At 28.7% G+C, this 18,334-nt stretch overlaps 1 protein-coding gene and 1 non-coding gene across 2 annotated transcripts; one reads left to right on the top strand and one right to left on the bottom strand.

Moving 5' to 3' along the window:
- Positions 1-287: 287 nt before the first annotated feature.
- LOC128036365 (small nucleolar RNA R71) lies at positions 288-394 on the top strand. The gene has a single exon (XR_008193162.1). It is a non-coding gene; the product is annotated as a small nucleolar RNA R71 (small nucleolar RNA).
- An 86-nt stretch (positions 395-480) lies between these two features.
- Positions 481-15,093, bottom strand: LOC105781490 (aspartic proteinase CDR1). Its single transcript, XM_012606027.2, has 2 exons — positions 13,800-15,093; positions 481-704 (listed from the first exon to the last, which is right to left on the bottom strand). Exons 1-2 carry the CDS (start codon positions 15,091-15,093, stop codon positions 481-483), a joined length of 1,518 nt encoding a protein of 505 aa, XP_012461481.1.
- Between the last annotated feature and the right edge of the window lie 3,241 nt (positions 15,094-18,334).

Below are 18,334 nucleotides of genomic sequence, written 5' to 3' on the forward strand. Positions count from 1 at the left end.
CCTCCACTGCAGCTAGTCTTTTCAGTGTTTTAATCAAATTCTTTAAAGATGATACCTGAGTTGTTAGGGAAGTAATCACGTCAAGTTCCATTGCTCCAGAAACTTCTCTGACAGTCCATACTCTTGTAGTAGGGTATTGATAATCCTTGTTTGCTATCCTTTCCAGAATTTCATATGCCTCATTATATGATTTATTGAGCAAAGTCCCATTGGCCGATGCGTCAACCACCATCCTTGTATGCGCATTCAATCTATTGTAAAAAATTTCCATTTGAGTCCAATATTAAAAGCCATGCAACGGACATTTTCTAATTAACTCCTTGAATCACTCTTATGCTTCATATAATATTTCATCCTCAAATTATCGAAAGGACATAATATCGTTCCTTATTTTCGCATTCATGTTCAAAGGATTATATCTCAGCAAAATCCTCTAACAAATTTCATTCCAAGATGCCACCGTACCTAACGGCAATGCATTTAACCATGCTCTGGCACGATCTTGCAATGAATAATATGCGGCCTAACAATTCCTAGATTCAGATCATCTACGATCGGCACTACATGTTCTCTGATGGATTTGTCTCTGTCATCTATTATTCGAGGAATATCAACATCCCTTCCTTCCTGATGTAATGACTCTTCTCTAACTTGATCATTTCTAATTCTTTCAATTTCTAAATCAGAAGAATACTCTTCAATTGCTAAAATATCTCTACTCATGCACCAACAAACAAAAAAAATCAAAACAACTAATTAGGCTAAACTAACAAAATAAAAAAATAATAACACACCAAACTTTTTCCAATGTTGTCGATCCCCAGCAACGGTGCCAAAAATTTGTCGCGTGTGAATGTGTAATGCGAATGAGCAAGTATACACGTTGAATCAAGTAATAAAGTGATGAGTGAGTATTGTCTCCATAGGGATAGGAATTTATTAAAATAATTGGTTATTTATTATGAAATTAACTAATTAAACTGCATATAAGGAATAGATGACAAATTCATAAAGAAATTTAATGAATGACTTAATAAAATCAATTATGAATGAAAATATGCTAGGGCAATTTAAATGTTGTGGCAATTCTCAAAGAATAAGGAGGGAAGATTTGTACTGTTGAAGGATAAAGGTTAGAATTACTCAAGCTTTTTTTTTATATCAGAATAATGTCATGGCAAAATCTTGACTATTATACTGCTTAAGGACTCTCTACTACAGTATGCTTCTTTCAAGAGCCAGACTTTAAGTTGTCATTTTGAGTTTTTGTATTCTATAGAACTCTAGAATGATATATAGATTGTTCTTCCTTTCCTTGTACAGATTACAAATTTTATGTCTAGAGTGTTGCAAATATTCTTTCATATACTTACCTATATCATTTGAAAATAATCCAATCTATTTAATCTTTCCCAAATTAAATCAAATCTAATAACATACAACATACAATTATCTATGTCTATAGCTTGCATGCATGCATTTAAAATAATCACAAATTGAATGAAATAGTAACCTACTCAAAATCAAACCATGGGCATTAAAGATAATAAGAATCCACCCAAACAATTCCAACCTAATGAGATTTAGCTCATGGGTTGGACATTCAAGTCCAAAGCAAAACCATTCAACTTCTTCATTTAAGTTTATGAATCACAAATTCAAATCAGAAAGCAAAGTCAGAGCTGTAGGAAGCTCTCGCTACTCCAACTTTCACTTTAATAATGAGATTTTATGTAAAATTTAGGTCTTATTTCTCTTCCCCTTCCTTGCGTCTATGACTACTCTGCTCTGTAAGTTGCTAACTTTTCCTCTCTTTTTCTCTAAGATTTTTCATGTGAATCTGATGCAGAGAGAAAAAATTGCTCTCCAATTCTTCTCTCTTCGGATCCTCTTTTCTCTTTTCTCTTTCCTTCTTTATAGGGTAGGTCTCTCCCTCTCAGCACACACCTTTTGCTTCCTCTTTTTCAGGGTGATTTATCTGGTACAAGTACAGCTGGCTAAGAGTAACGTGGACTGAGTGTTGTGTCATCTTCCTGGTATTGCCATGGCATTCTTATTGGCAATCTAACCATCATTTTGCCATGGCAATATTTCACTTCCTTCATTTTCCTACACTTTTTTTCTCCTCTTTTTCATCCTGCACCTGCTGTCGGCTACAACCAACACATTTCTTCCCCAATAATAAAACTAACCAATAATAACATTTATAGCACAATCCAAGCTTCGTTATGCAATGTTCTAAAAATATCTGAAAATGCAAATTTATGTACTTAATCACAAACAATTAATTCAATCTAAAGGCTTGAAGTATCTTTTCAAAGGTTATCATCTCCCAATTGAACTAACCACATTATGAGCCTAGGCTAGTTCAAAAACCCTAACTTTGCAAACTTTGAAAAGGGATAGCTCTACTAAGACTATGTGAGGACCATGTAGAGACCTAGAGTATTTGATTGCTAGTCGCTCTAACATGTCTCATCCTAGGACATCACATCATTGTCATTGTCAAGGGTATTAAATTACACTTCCACTCAACGGTCATAGGACTCCTACCTAAGCTTGTCCCCCACTATTAAAGGATCATGCAAACAACTCACAAGCGATTTCTTCATCCCCTGAATCTCTAGACTCTCTCCAAGAAAAATATTGATCTTTTCTCAACTTTCATCCTTCTCTTTCATATCCTACCTTTATCTTATTTCCTAGTTCACCTCACTGGTTAACAACCCACTAAACTATGGGTAAGTTTTCTTTTTGTTCTTTTAACTAAAAAATTACAATTTTGTCTCTAATATTTTTAAATTATTTTTTGTCACTTGATGTTAAGTGGTTTTTTAGTTGTTATAATAACAATTTTAGTCCTTAACTTTTATATTTTCTATCACTTTAAATTTGATTCTATATAAAAATTATGAAGAAAACTCAAAATTATTTAAAATAGAAAATTCTATATAAATATTGTAGAGAAATAAATTCTTGAATATGTTGTTAATATGGAAAATAAAAAAACTTATCATTTAATAGAATTCAATAACAAATTAAAAACAGAACAAAACAAAAAATAGATCATTATGTACTTTTCAAGTTTTTCTCGAACCCATATTAGTAATATCTTCAAGTCAACTTCCATGTCCTTGAAGAACATCTAAAATTGATATTACAGAGGCTTGTGAAATCAATTCTAATATCATTTTTAGGCAAAAAATACAAAATATACTTGAATGTTTTTCAAACTCAATTTATAATTCCAATTCATTTAATATATTTTTCAAAACTCAATTTGTAAAAATAATTTATATGCTAATTTTTTTATTTTCTTATAACGAAAAAGCCATGTCAAGAGACGTAAGAGATAAAACTAAAACAAAAAAGTAATAATTTTGCTTATGTTATGAATATCGATTAAGTGGATGTTCATCAAAATCAAGATAAGTTTTGATTTACTTTAAACTCTAATAGTAATTAGAAGTAGATCTCTACTTCATTTATACTTCTTATGCCTATAAATAGAGACTTTGGAGAAGTTTTGAAAATATCCCAATTGATCAATAAAAATACGCTATCTCTTTACTCTCCATTCTCTTTATTCTTTACTCTCTGGATTTTATTTTATAATATGTTATCAGCACGATTCTCACTTAATTATCTTAGTTGTGGATTAAATCAGCAGTAACTTTGCAAACCATTAAGCCTCCTCCATAATACGAAAATTTAGCCTTCGACCACTAAAATTACCCTTATTTTTTTTGTTTCGTTGGCTCCTTTGCTTCTTTACATGGTTATTTACTACTGCTGTTGCTATTCAAATTGAGTGCTTACTTCCCTGATTCTCCATTACTTGTTGCTTTTCGCCTGCTGTTATTTGTAACTCTTCGTAGAAAATTTTTATCTATTTAGTGTTTTATATCTAGATTAATTTTCAACTAAGTTAAATTAATTTGATATTATTTTAATTAACTTATTTTACTTCTTATTAAAGTTGGTAAAAGCATCTTACTCCGGATGAAAGGTTTGAGTTTACAGAAAGAGGCTCAACACCAAGATGGACACTGTAGTCCATTGCTTTGGATAGTGAATTTTATTTTATTTTTTTACCTCAACATGGATTTTGGATTTATAGAGCATAATTTAAATTGGTAAGGAGCTTCAATATTTTTGAGGTATAATTATTATTTATTTGTTTTAAGTCTAATCAAATTATTAAGCTATACTATTGAATATCGATGGGTTCATAAGGTTTTCTAATAAAATTTTATAATAAATTATTTTTAAATGATTGTTTAAAGATATATTAATTATCGACGTAAAATATAAGTTTTTATGATATTGGTCCCCTTTAAAGAGATTTTTATTATTATTTATGAATAATTGGATTATACCTTTTAGATTGAATTATGAAGTACAAAATATATTAAAGCATCATAAGATTCTATAAGTTATATGTAGTATGTTCTTATGAAAGCATAGTTATTTTAGTACTAGTAATAGTGCTCGTGATAATAGCCAAGGTGACGACGATGGTGTTAAAGATCTTGGTATGTTTTACTATGATTTATTTATTATATCATGTTTATTATAATTGAAGACTAATCATGACAAACACAAATAGATAGGTTCTGATTTGAAATGCACGTATGTTTGCGATGGTGATTATGAAATAAAGAATCAATGGATGTGTTTAGAAGTTTGTCCTACTAGATTTGTTTCATTCCCTGAAGTGAATGCAAACATAAAGAAAATAAAAGATATAATCATGAACCACTAAAAGTGGGAACATAGTAATAAATAAGAGAACAATGAGAGTTCTCAAGATAACTATTCAAAGGGTAAAGATAACTTATGTTATCAATGTGATATGAAAGATTATTGGCTACATATGTGGCGTATGCCCAAATACTTTGTTTTTGTTAATATTCTTTGAGGAAGGATATGATAATGTAATAATGAATTCTATCATTACAAATAGAAAACATTTATCTTATTTGGTAGTGAAACAAACAAATATTATTCCAAAATTTAATAGTACAAAATTAGTTGAAAGCTCTAGAAGAGCTAATATATCAATACCGAAAAACACAAAATTTGTGATGGTTAATGCATTTGTTTTAAAACATATTCATTATAATGGATATCATATTGAGATTGTGAATGAAGAAAAGATTATATTTCATATAAATCACTATTACTATAAATATCTATTTTGAAAGGATGAAAAAGGGAGGATTGAGTTATTGATTACTCTTGTTATTAAATTGAATTGATTGTGACTATCTTTGTGATATTTTTCATCATTCCGTTAAAGGGTTGAAAGTAAAAAATTTGACTATGAAACATCTACTTATGAGTAATAGAATATGGTAATTCTATCTAAAGCACGTTATGGTTGGATGCATCTGAAGTTGCAAGTTTTTTTTCTTAATTGTGAGTATAACTCTATAGTATTCGAATAAGTTCTCAATTAAAATTACATGGAAAAATATTAGTGATGAGAACTTGCAAGAGAGAAAACTTATATATGAAAAATCATTGGTTATGTACATTGTATACCGGAAAATAAGATCCACTCTCAAAGTTTGCTATTAATATATTTTAATGGATTCAAAGTCTACTACTGGAGTTTAATTTTCTTACTTCTTTATAAAATCATCAAGACTCAATAGAGAAAAAAGGGTACATCTTTAAATATTAAATCTACTTGATATATGGTTTAAATATTTGAGATGGTCTTCTTTTAAGTTTTGATTACATGGGTTACATATTGTTTTAAGCATCTCATTTGTTCATGAAAATGAATATTAACTGATTTATTTATGTCGCTATAGTAGGTTTTATAATTAAATAATATATTTGATTAAAACATATCTAGTATTCAAATTTGTGTTAATAAACCAATGAATTTTATGGTTATTTGGATTTGATTTAGTTCAAAGAATTGTTAAAATAGTAGTTCATAGTTTTTATATTATTTTATTTGTTAATTATTTAGAGAAATGACATGAGCAATTGTAAATGAAAAGTTTTATGAGCATGAATGGTCGAATTTTGAATTAAATTTCATGCATATTTATGATGATGGTTATGAAAAAAATTGCTAGTTTTTTCATTATGTCATATTTTTATGTTTGAGATGTGACTTTTATTGATATATTTAGTATGGACTTGTTTCTATACATGACCTAGGCAGTCATTCTTGAAAGTTAACTGATTATGTAAAACTCTTGTTAAAAGGGTTTTAAAAGTATTTTGAATCGAACTTGGGGCTCTTGCACCTGAAGTGAGAATCATACCACTAGACCAAATGCCCTGCATTTAAATATTTTGGCATATTCTCTAAAGAGAACATTGCATATAATTATTTGAAAATTATATTTATTGACTTAATGGCAATATAGACTTCATATTGTTTTAGACATTTCCAATAGTAAATGCTACAATAGTACTTATATGTGGATACAAAGTAAAAGGAGTGATAGTAAAAGTATTAATTTGTTACAAATTAGTACAATTAAAATGCATATTAAAGTAAATCAGAAGTTTACTGATACAAATACATTTACTACTTGGTGTGACCAGTTAGACCATCCTGGATCATATATGGTGCATAAATAATTGAGAATTCATATGGACATTCATTAAAAAACCAGAAGATTCTTTAATTTAAAGAATTCTCATTTGTTGCTTGTTCTCAATGAAAATTGATTGTTAGAAACTCACTAGCTAAAGTTGAGATTTAATGTCTTACATTTCTGAAATGAATATGGGCTCATTCATCCATCATGTGGATGGTTTTGATATTATATGATTTTGGTAGATGCATCTACAAAATAATCACATATGTCTTATCAACTTGCGACCTGTCACTTGCAAGATTGCTTGTTTAAATAATTAATTTAAGATCATGCAATTAAGACAATTCATCTTGTTAATGCTGATGAGTTTATATCTCAGTCTTTTATTAATTGAGTTTGAAAATTTTTTGTCAAAGTCTGTTATTTATGATGCGCATAATGGTTTAGAAAAATTATTGATTGAACGCCTCTAGTTAATGTCTAAACCATTACTTATGGGAACTAAACTTCCTATTTCAACATGAGATTATGTTGATCTACGTGTTGTACGCATCAAGCCAATAAGTTATAAATACTCCCCATTACAATTGATTTTTGGTCAAGAGCTAAATATTTCTCATCTTTGAATTTTTGTATGTGCGTATCTGTTCCAATTGGTCCACCACAACCAAGATGAGTGAATACTCAAAGGAAGTTGGGAATATATATTAATTACGAGTCTCCTTGTATTATTATATGTTTTAAATGTATTGAAGATTCAATTATGACATGATTTGTGATTACTATTTTGATTTGATAGTTTTCATGACATTAGGGGGAGAGAAATAATAACTTGTAATGAGTTAGGGGGACAATAATTTGAACCAGAAGTTAAATAAGGACAACTCATTACAAGCTCCAACTATAAAAATTCTCAGAAAAGAAAATAATAAATCTAGATGGTCATATAGTGAAGGCGGGTGATCCAAAAAAGAATCAAGACATAACTAATAAGTAAAATTCCAAAAGAGATTCAGGTACCTAAAACTGAAGATTAAAATAGTGAAAATAAGATATCTCGATAAGTTATGTCAATTTGAGAAAATGTCGAACCGATAATAAAAGTGGTCGACAATGATTTTGCATGCAATATTATTGTTGAAATAATGAAATATAAGGAGGATCTTGAATAAACCTATTGAGAAATATAGGTATGGGATAAATTGGTCAAAATAGAAAGATGCAACTCAAGTACAATTAAATTTATGGAGTTTTAGACCATTAGTCTAAATATCTAAAGGTATAATAAAGCCAGTGAGGGTGCAAATGAAGTAGTTTTGCAAAATGGAATAAAATATGAAATTTTTGCTAACTCTTGACATTGATTATGAAAAGATATAATATTCTTTTGTGGTGGATACAATAACCTTTAGATATATTATTAAACTAATAGTTCATAAAAGATTTAACTTGCATCTACTGGTTGTTGTTACAACATTTTATGAATCACTATATAGTAAACTTTATATTAAAATCCATCAAGGATTTAGAATGCTGGAAGCATATTGAAATTAATGAGAAATTTTTCATTTATATGAATTGAAAATAATTGATCATATGTGATAAATTTGACTTAGTCAATAGTAGTTGAAAGAGGATTATAAAATGATCCAAAATTCATATTTTATTTTTATAGAGATCATGATTAAAGTTTGTTATGATTATTGTTGAAGCTCCTAAAGAGATCAAAATATATTTCCCCAAAATTTTCCCTCATTCATGACTTTCAAAAAAATGTTGATATAAATGCTTAGCAAATAAGTTCAAATGGTCCTTTGAAAAGCTAGTATTAAAGATAGAATACATAGAATATGAGATAGTATGTGATGTTTTCATGAGGGGGAGTAAATACACGTTGTACTCTGTTTTCCTTAACCAAGATTTTGTCCCATTGGGTTTTCCTGGTAAGGTTTTTAATAGCATATTATGCGTATTATAGATATGTATACTCTTTTTCCTTCAATAGGAATTTTTTTCCCACAAGGTTTTTATCTTAGTAAGATTTTAACGAGACATATTATCTACCAATGGAGACATCCAAGGGGGAGTGTTATGAATATATTATTAAGTGGACGTCCATCAAGATTAAGATAAGTTTTGATATGCTTTAAACTCTAATAGTAATTAGAAGTATATCTCTACTTCATTTATACTTCTTATGCCTATAAATAGAAGCTTTAGAGAAGCTTTGTAAATATTCGATTGATTAATAAAATACGCTCTCTCTTTACTCTCCTAATCTCTTTGTTCGTATTCTCTATCTTTTATTTTATAATGACTTAATGTTTTTATGTTTTTCTATGTTATTTTAAGGATTGGGTATTGGATATTTCTATACATATAATATAGAGAGAAATTTTGGAGGGTTTAAAATAATTTTCCTCATTTTCTCTCTCATTATTTATTTTAAATTTTATTTACTCTTATATAATTTTTAATTTTAATGATTTTTAAATTTTTAAAAGAATTTCATTTTTATCATTTTATGCATAATTAGGGTCAAATTGGTATAAAGTATAGAAACCGATGACTAAAATTGTTATTATACTAACTCAAAAGTCCACTTAATAGTCGGGTGACTAAAAAATCAAAACATTAGCAACTAAATTGTAATTTTTTAGTAAAGTGACAAAACAAAATTTACCCATAGTTTAGTAACTAATGATATAGTTTACTATTTAATTAGATGTTTATCTGTTTTGTTAAATTCGCTGTTTTTTTAGCAAGAGAAATTATTGTGCCTGATTGAGATTATAAATAGTGTTGGACATTTTCATTACAAAGATTAAAATTATACATAGTAATAATATTTTTCCAATGGACGTGTGATGGGTATAATTAATTAAATTATATTTTAAATGACTAAAAGATGTAATAAGTTACTATATTTTTGTATTTGAAATTTAGTCTTTTATTTTTATTTTAATAAATTTAGTCGCTCTATTAAGGTAGTATTTTATTTTTTGATAAAATTAAAGTAGTATTTTTTAAATTTCAAAATGTCATACTTGCAAAATTAATGAAGAATTTTAATGATGTTACAGTTGTACTTGAAATTTTAAATATAAAAATATAAGGCATAATTTTAAAACAAAAGTTGAAAAATTAAATTCCAAATATATAAAGAATATAGAGACTGAAACATATTTTAATATTTTTAAAATATAAAATTTAAATAAAAATTCTTGTTAAATAATGATAAATATTTTTGTAATAAAGTTTTAAAACAAATAGATGTAGTTATTTAATTTAATAAATTATAAATTAATTAAAATTATCACTATAAAAATTAAAATTACCTTAAATATAAATTGAAATTATAACCAATGTTTTAAGAAATATATCATACGCACAAAAGAAAGCCTTTAACTTCTACTTCCCCGTTTTTCCCTTCCGTCCTCCTGCTAAAGCCGCTCATTTGAGAGAAAAGTACTCTCCACCGTTCAGTTCATCAACTCTTCACCGTTCAGCTCTCTACCGCATCTCATCAACTCTTCATCATTCAGCTCATCATTTCTCCATGTACTTCGTTGATTTTTAAGCTCTCTTTTTTTATATGAGTTCTTTACTTCTTTGTTTTTTTTTTTTTTTGGGAAGGTTTTCGTTGTTTTGTTTACTGACGATGGGAGTTCTGCTATTTTCATTGGGTTGTTCTTTCTTCGTGGAAGCTATTGAATATTGATTTCAAGAGCAAAACTTTTTGAACCAATTATATATTTTTAGACCATATAATAAATACATGAATATATGAATTTTTTTAATATCTTTACCTGGGAAATAATTTAGCGATGGATTGGTCCCAAACTCCCAATTTCCTTTAACGTCGGTGAACAGTGCTAATGTCATGCACATGCAGGGACGCAAGTTGTCCCAGTTTTTTGCCGCTGATTATTTTCAACTTTGCTCTGCAATTTCCCCCAAGAATGTTGCAACGTTTTTAAAATATATATAGTATTCTAATAGTTGCAAATGAAAAATTATAAGCAATCAAAAGTTATGCCACTTGGTAATTATTAACAAATAGTCATAATTATCCAAGTAGTTATGTCCCTATGAAGAGACATGAGACCTCGTATAAATAGAATTGAAATTTCATTTATATGACACACAGAAAAACATAGAAACAAAGTTTCTTTCTATTCTTCCACCATCTTTTATATTCCTAAATTGTTCTACAAATAATTATTGGAGAAATTCTTTATAGAAACTGATATCCTTGCTATGCTCCACTTAGTGCTCAATGAACTATTTTTGACAGTACAAAACGTAAATAGTCATTGGATTTTATTGTATCCCCGAAGATCATTTGCCAGTAACTCTTTTGCACAACATAATATATGTGGTGCGAATAGAACCTTAAAGAAATTGACATTTATACATGCATTGAAATCTTTGTTAATTTCACATAAATTTATTTTTATCCCCACATATCAACAATTTTAAGGTTCTATTTTTTGTAATTTATGAGAAATTAAAGAAGGCTTGTCTATAATTTAAGGATGGATATCGGAAAATGTGGTCGCATGAAAGTCAATGATCTTGTTAAATTTTGATTTAGAAGAAACCTTTATCTCAAGAAAAGGTATGTTAAATTTATTGTTTTACTCTTATTGCATGAATTATATTTCAATTGTTATGTGTTTATTGAATTGCACTACGCAAAAGATGTGGGTGTCTTATGCATCAATTATTTCACAAAAATCAAATGCTAGTTTATTGTGTGCATGTCATTTTAAGATGCATGATTATGATTGGTATAGAATTATATAATATATATTATATATCATAAGAAAGAAAGAAAGAAAGAAAGAAGATGGATGGAATGAAAATGTATGGTTTGGAAATGATTTATTACTGGATCGAAATAATATTTTTGTTTTGAATGGTGACGACATGGTTCAAACATTAGTTGAAGACTTCTATCCAATAGAAGCATTATGACCATTCGAGACAACCTTCCTAAGCCAAAAAGTAGTGCTATTGAATCCAACAATTACTTTTAAAAGGTTGAATTGAAATGGTTTCTTAAAACAATAAAATGCAACTTGAAAAGTGATTTTTTTAAAGAGTCACTTATGCAGTACATTATAAATAAACAATAAGTTTGGAGAATTAAAATTTAATTCATTCCATCCAATTTGTGAGTGAAATTTTAGTCCAAAAGTATTATTTCTTTTTATGATATATATATTTAATTTGAGATATAATATTATTTATTTATTTAAATCATGATATTAGTAACTAGCATTTTGGATGATATTGATGAAACATCATTTTCATTGCTAAAACTGAAAGTTTGTAGGTGATCATGTAATATAAAATAATTTTGGTTATTTTTTTGTTAAATAACCTTAAGCTAAATGAGTTTTATATATGATTACACATTTTTATTCTATGTTATAAAATTTGGAGTAAAAGTGATTTTGATTAGAAATGAAATAAGCTATATGCATAGCATGGTTAATTTTTCTAGTACATGTAGAATAGTAGAAAGTATTGACTTATATAATAAAACCACTATTCGGTATGAAATTTTCGGTGAGAATATATAACGTGATAATAATATATTTGAAATCGAGATCATATTGTGCATATTTACGATGTGTATGTCATTTTTATATATGGCTTGGATATTATCTATAATCTCGTGGTTCTATAAAATTTTGATATGTAGTAAATTTTGAAATTTACTTTGGAAGCCATGAATAAAAGATCTCGTGAGTATTAAAATAGCAATATGAATGCTATTTGACCCATTTAGGTGATGGACATGATTTTGATCATAGTTAGTTTATAATATCCATGGTGAAGGGTGAATAAATGTGCAATTTTATAGTCACTTGATTGGACAATTGATTATCCTCTAATATGACTGTATATGTTATACCATTATATATGCATGGTGTGTTAAAACAAATAATGTTATTTAACTATGAATGCAGAAAAAAAAAAGGTTTTAAAGTCATGTATTGAATTTGAAAAGAAGCTATAACAAATAGCAAATATGTTGTCTAGTTTCACCAAGGGATTCGAGGCCTCTTTACAGTAACTTACTTGCTGAAAAAGACATGATGTATGGTTTTATATATTTGGTGTTTGTGAAATTAATTTCTTGGATATCAAGAAATAAAATAAAGTAGTCAAATATGAAATTGTCATAATTTAGAAAAGATAAAGTGATCACTATAATTTGACAATAGTAGAAAGGATATCCTTGATAGCATTCTTTTGCAAAAAAATGGGTAATTGAACATGGTGAGGATGCTGGTCTTGTGAATTTTAAAAACACAAATAAATATAAAGTTTTACTATTTTGTATTGATAATTAATATAGCTATTTTGAAAATTCGGAAATTAGGGATGAGGGACAAGCCAATAATATTTGAATTACTCATGATTTAAACTCATCTCAACGCTTGGTATAACATCAAGTCTTAAGTTCAATGAGACAAATTACATCATCGGTATGTGACTACTAGCACTATAAAATAATATATAATTATCCCAAGGTAAAAGTGTTAGGTACCCGTAATGATAAGGGGAAGGATGAGTATTATACTCTTAATAGACCCATAACATAAATATGTTAGTGTTATAATTACGGGAACACTCTTGATGGGATCTACTTATGTGAGTGGAAGTGTGGTTGCTTCTAAAAGCTCAAGGGCTTGGCTCTAATAACACTTATGAAAAGAAGTTACAAACACATGACCATAATAACGTTTCTAGATATTGTGCATTGACTGGTGTTGGCATTTTTGTGTAATATTTGTTTGGTAAATCAAATACAATAGTTGGTTCAAAGCATAGTCTACCATAACATTTCGATTAAATGTTTTCAATCAGTGAAGGTTCAATTGTAAGACACCTTCATTTATGTAATTGATTTCAAGAAATATCAAAATCTAGAATATTTTAAAAATGGGGGGAAGATTGTTGGAACAATTTTAGAATATATATAGTATTCCAATAGTTACAAATAAAAAATTATAAGTAACCAAAAGTTATGTCACTTAATTATAAAACCCTCAAGTTATAAATAATCAAAACTTACACATATTTTGGCACATACTTTATTTAATAACTAAAACTCAATAAACTTTAACTAAATTAAATCACTTTTAATTTGAGTTAATAAATAATAACATGTAATTATGCTTATTATATATGTAATGTCCATATTTTTCCAACAATTAGAGCAAACCGAAGGTTTGAACCACACCGTCTGTTTAATAGTATCATATCCAACCAAGAAATTCATCTGAGCCAAGTTACCATAGATGGCGAAATTTGGAACGGGACTGAATGTAAAGCAAGCAACTGTCTCAGAAACCAAGACGAAGGTGTTTAATGGCTGCAATTTTACATCTGCACCACTGAAATGAACTGTAATATCTGGCACTGCAAACTCTGTTGTAGCATCGTAACATAAATTCAGACCCTCGGGACCATTAACCTTCGTCGCATTGATCATGCTAGACACCGCTGATTCGAGTTCCGAGTAAAAATCATCTGGTAAAAGAGTCAATGTCGTACCGGAATCGATGATGATGTTCCCTTGGTCTGTTCCAAAAGGTTTATCCGTATACTTTATTCGGTTGGTTCCCACACTGATTGCTTCCAAGGTGAGGAAGTAGAAAGTTTGAGGGGATTGTTTGGTTAATGGAGTCGAAACAGCTCCGTTACCAGAAACAATGGCATCGGAACCGAAGTTCATCTTGCTTGAATTTCCAGCTTCGGAAAAGGGCAATAAGCAGTAGGAGAATTTGCCATCAACTGTAGTTCCTAATTGGGAAATCAACGAAGAGTCGCCACCTCCAAGGCCGATGATGCCAGAGGTATTCTCGTCGAAGCTTCCATCATTATCATGTCCGCAACCCATAATAACATTTGGAACCACGACTGGACTACCCGTCGTAGAATCCAAGGTGAGTGTATCAGCAGCAACTTCGCCCTTTGAGTAAGATCCATCGCCATAAGAGACTGAATATTGGCATGAACCGTTACTTGAACAAGATGTTCCTTCAACATCCCCACATTGACTTGTTCTGCAAGAAAACTTTTTATATGTTGATGATGCGGTGGGGTCGAAAAGAGGGGCGTTTTGCGGGAAACACTGAGAACAAGGCTTGCATTGAGTCCAAATAAGATCACTTCCCGTATCAGCAATGGCGACAATATCAAAAGCTGGGGTTCCAATTGATATATTCATCAAGTATTCACCCGAATCTGCAATAACATCGGCTTCGGCTTCCATTGTTGACACAGAAGTCGGTTTGAAACGATGAACTCTATTAAAAGAACGACGCAAGGCATTGGTTACACGATTGTAGGTAGTATCTAAATGATTGTATAAGGGAGACTTTGGGGAGTCACGGTGGATTAATTCAACACTGAAACCACCCTTTTGAGCTTGAATAAGGGAAAGATTAGAGAGACCAACAATGGCAAAAACAAAGGCGAAAAGAGAGACGATGGCAGCCATTGTTAGAGGAAGAAGGTGAGTTGGAGATGGTTTGAATGTTTAGAATCATGGTGAATTTATGGGGTTAAATGAGAGAATGAGACAAAACAATTCAAAGGCGTAGCATATAATTTATGAATATATGAATAGATTTTTATTTTGATTTAATATGTAAAGGGTGTTCACATGAATTTTAATTACTGTAATTATAGGTATAAAATTTTGATTTAATTACTTTTATAAAGATGAAGCATTAGTTTTGATGTATTGTACATATTTAACAGAATAAATAAATCTAAATACTACATTGGTATCAGTACTAAAACTAAATTTTCATTTACAAAATTATACAAAATCATCTTCAAATATTACAACACTCAATGAAGCAAAATTGTATATAATTATTCCAATAATTATATATATTATATGTTTTAATGTATACAAATATATAAGGAAATTGTTTACGTGACAGTTATTTTTGTGATACGAGAATAGTTTCATTACTTGACACATCATCATCTTTTATGTTAAATTAATGTAATCCTTATTGTTGAAAAATAAGAGAAATTATTTGAATCATAAAAATTTTAAATAATTAATTACACTTTAACTATACTATTTAACCATTATAAATTATTAATCGACCTTAAATGTATAATGTCAAAAAAATTTAAGTAATTAATTATATGGCGTTAGTAAAAATATTTCAATTAATTCAAAATATTTGATCTATGAAATATTATGTGTAAATTGTTTTACAATATTTTATAAGAAAATTATATAATTAATAGTGCATTGGAGAAATTAGTTTACAATAAAATAAACGAAACATTTTCCATTTCCATTTTCATATTCAATATTTAATTTTATTAATTTCAATGTGTCCAGCTATTATAATTCAAAAACGGGGATCTAAAGCCAAGACAAAAGGGTTTTGGAAATCAATTTTTATTCCGGTAAATTAATTAAAAGGGAATATATAGAAAGGAACGTAATTGAAAAAAGAAACAAAAAATCAATATACACCTATATATTTGGAAGGATATAAAGTAGGTCCAACGAAGACTTTCCTCGGAAATAATCGCCTACAAAACAGGAGATACTCACAACGAATGCTGGCTTTTGGCGATTTTTAATAATATATACCTACGAGGGAAAATGACATTAAACAAATGCAGTCATGTTTTGGTTAGTACACGAGCCAGCTTTTAGTAAACTATATTGTAATCTATATTGTAAATTGTTTTAAGTAGGAGACGTTTTTATTTCGGTTACTCCAACTTTTTAATTGTTAATTTAGTTATCTAAAAAAATTTAAATTGATCACATCACCGTTAAATAATAACAGGAGAATTAACAATGCATTTGTATGAAATAATTTTGGATTGACCAAAATAAGGACGACTCCTCTTTAGAATGATTAACAAGTAATTTACCCTAATTTTAGGGTGACTAATGTGGAAATGCACCGTTAGACTTCTCTTACTATGTAACAATGGAGTGACCAATTTAGTCAATTTCTTTTTTTGGTAACCAAATTAACAAAAAAAAATTGGGGAGGTCAAAATAGGAACGACACCTATTTAAAGTGACCAATAGGGTGGTTTACCCATGCTATACCTTGTGTAATGGGTTTCACGGACCTTACAGCATACATTGTGAACCTGGTCGTGTAGCCATAGAAAGTTGAACACATGTCTCCTAATGGAACCAACCACATTGCGAGCCTAGGCTAGTTTGCAAACCCCAACTTGGCGAACTTTGAAAAGGGATAGCTCTACTAAGACTATGTGAGGGTCATGTTGAAACCCAAAGTAATTGATTGCTAGTTGCCCTAACATATCTCATCTTAAGACGTCACATCACCATCACTACCAAATGTATTAAATCAAACTTCAACTCAACGATCTTAGGACTCGTAGTTAAGCTTGTCCCCCATAATAAAAGGGTCATTCAAACAGCTTATAGGCAACTTCTTTTTCCCCTGGATCTCGAGATTCTCCCAGAAAAATAGATATCTTTTCCCAACTTTCATCCTTCTCTCACATATCCTACCTTTATCTTCTTTCCTTGTTCACCTCACTAGTTAACAACCCACTAAATTATGAGTATATTTTCTTTTTGGTCTTTTAACTAAACAAATTACAATTTTGTCTCGACGTTTTTAAAATATTTTTTGTCACTTATCATTAAGTGGTATTTTTTAGTTGTTATAATAACAAAGTTAGTCCTTAGCTTTTATATTTTCTATCACTTTGACCTTGATTCTATATAAAAATTATGAAAAAGCTCAAAATTATTTAAAATAGAAAATTCTATATAAAGTTTCTAGAGAAATAAATTCTTAAATATGTTGTTGAAGAATTAATATGTGGGGAAAATAAAAAATTATCAATTAATAGAATAAAATAACAAATTAAAACAAAAATAGATCACTATATATTTTTCAAGTTTTCTCGAAACCAAATTTGTAATGTCATCAAGTCAAGTCTCATGCCCTTGAAGAACATTCAAAATTAATATTAAAGAGGCTTGTGAAATTGATTGTGATACAATTTTTAGGCAAAAGAAAAACAAAATATTATACTAGAATATTTTTGAGGCTCAATTCATAATTTCAATTCATTTAATTTATTTTCAAAACTCAATTTGTAAAAATAAATTATATTCTGATTTTTTCTTTTTTATAATGAAAAAGTTGTGTCGAGGTAAAAAAAGTAATAATTTTGTTTAATTTTTTTCTATGTTATTTTGAGGATTGAATATTGGATATTTCTGTACATATAATATAGAGAGAAAATTTGGAGGGTTTAAAATAATTTTCCTCATTTTCTCTCTCATTATTTTATTTTTATTTTATTTAATTTTATATAAATTTTGTTTTTTATAATTTTCTAAATTTTAAAAGAATTTTAAATTTTATCATTTTATGTATAATTTAGGTCAAATTGGTAGAAAGTATAGAAACCGATGACTAGAATTGTTATTATACCAACTCAAAAGTCTACTTAACAGTCGGGTGACTAAAAAAATGAAAATATTAGCGACTAAATTGTAACTTTTTAATTAAAGTGACTAAAACAGAAACTTGCCCATTGTTTAGTGACTAATGATATAGTTTACCATTTAATTTAATTTTTATATCTATTACTAATTTAACCCCTTTTTTTAACTAAATTTAATTCTTAACTTAAAAAAAAGGTCGAATTCAACCACCAACCATTTAAAAAGAGTCAAAATAATATTTTTATAAAAATACAAA

This window comes from Gossypium raimondii, chromosome 13 (genome assembly GCF_025698545.1).
Source record: "Gossypium raimondii isolate GPD5lz chromosome 13, ASM2569854v1, whole genome shotgun sequence".
Classification (NCBI taxonomy): Eukaryota; Viridiplantae; Streptophyta; class Magnoliopsida; order Malvales; family Malvaceae; genus Gossypium; species Gossypium raimondii.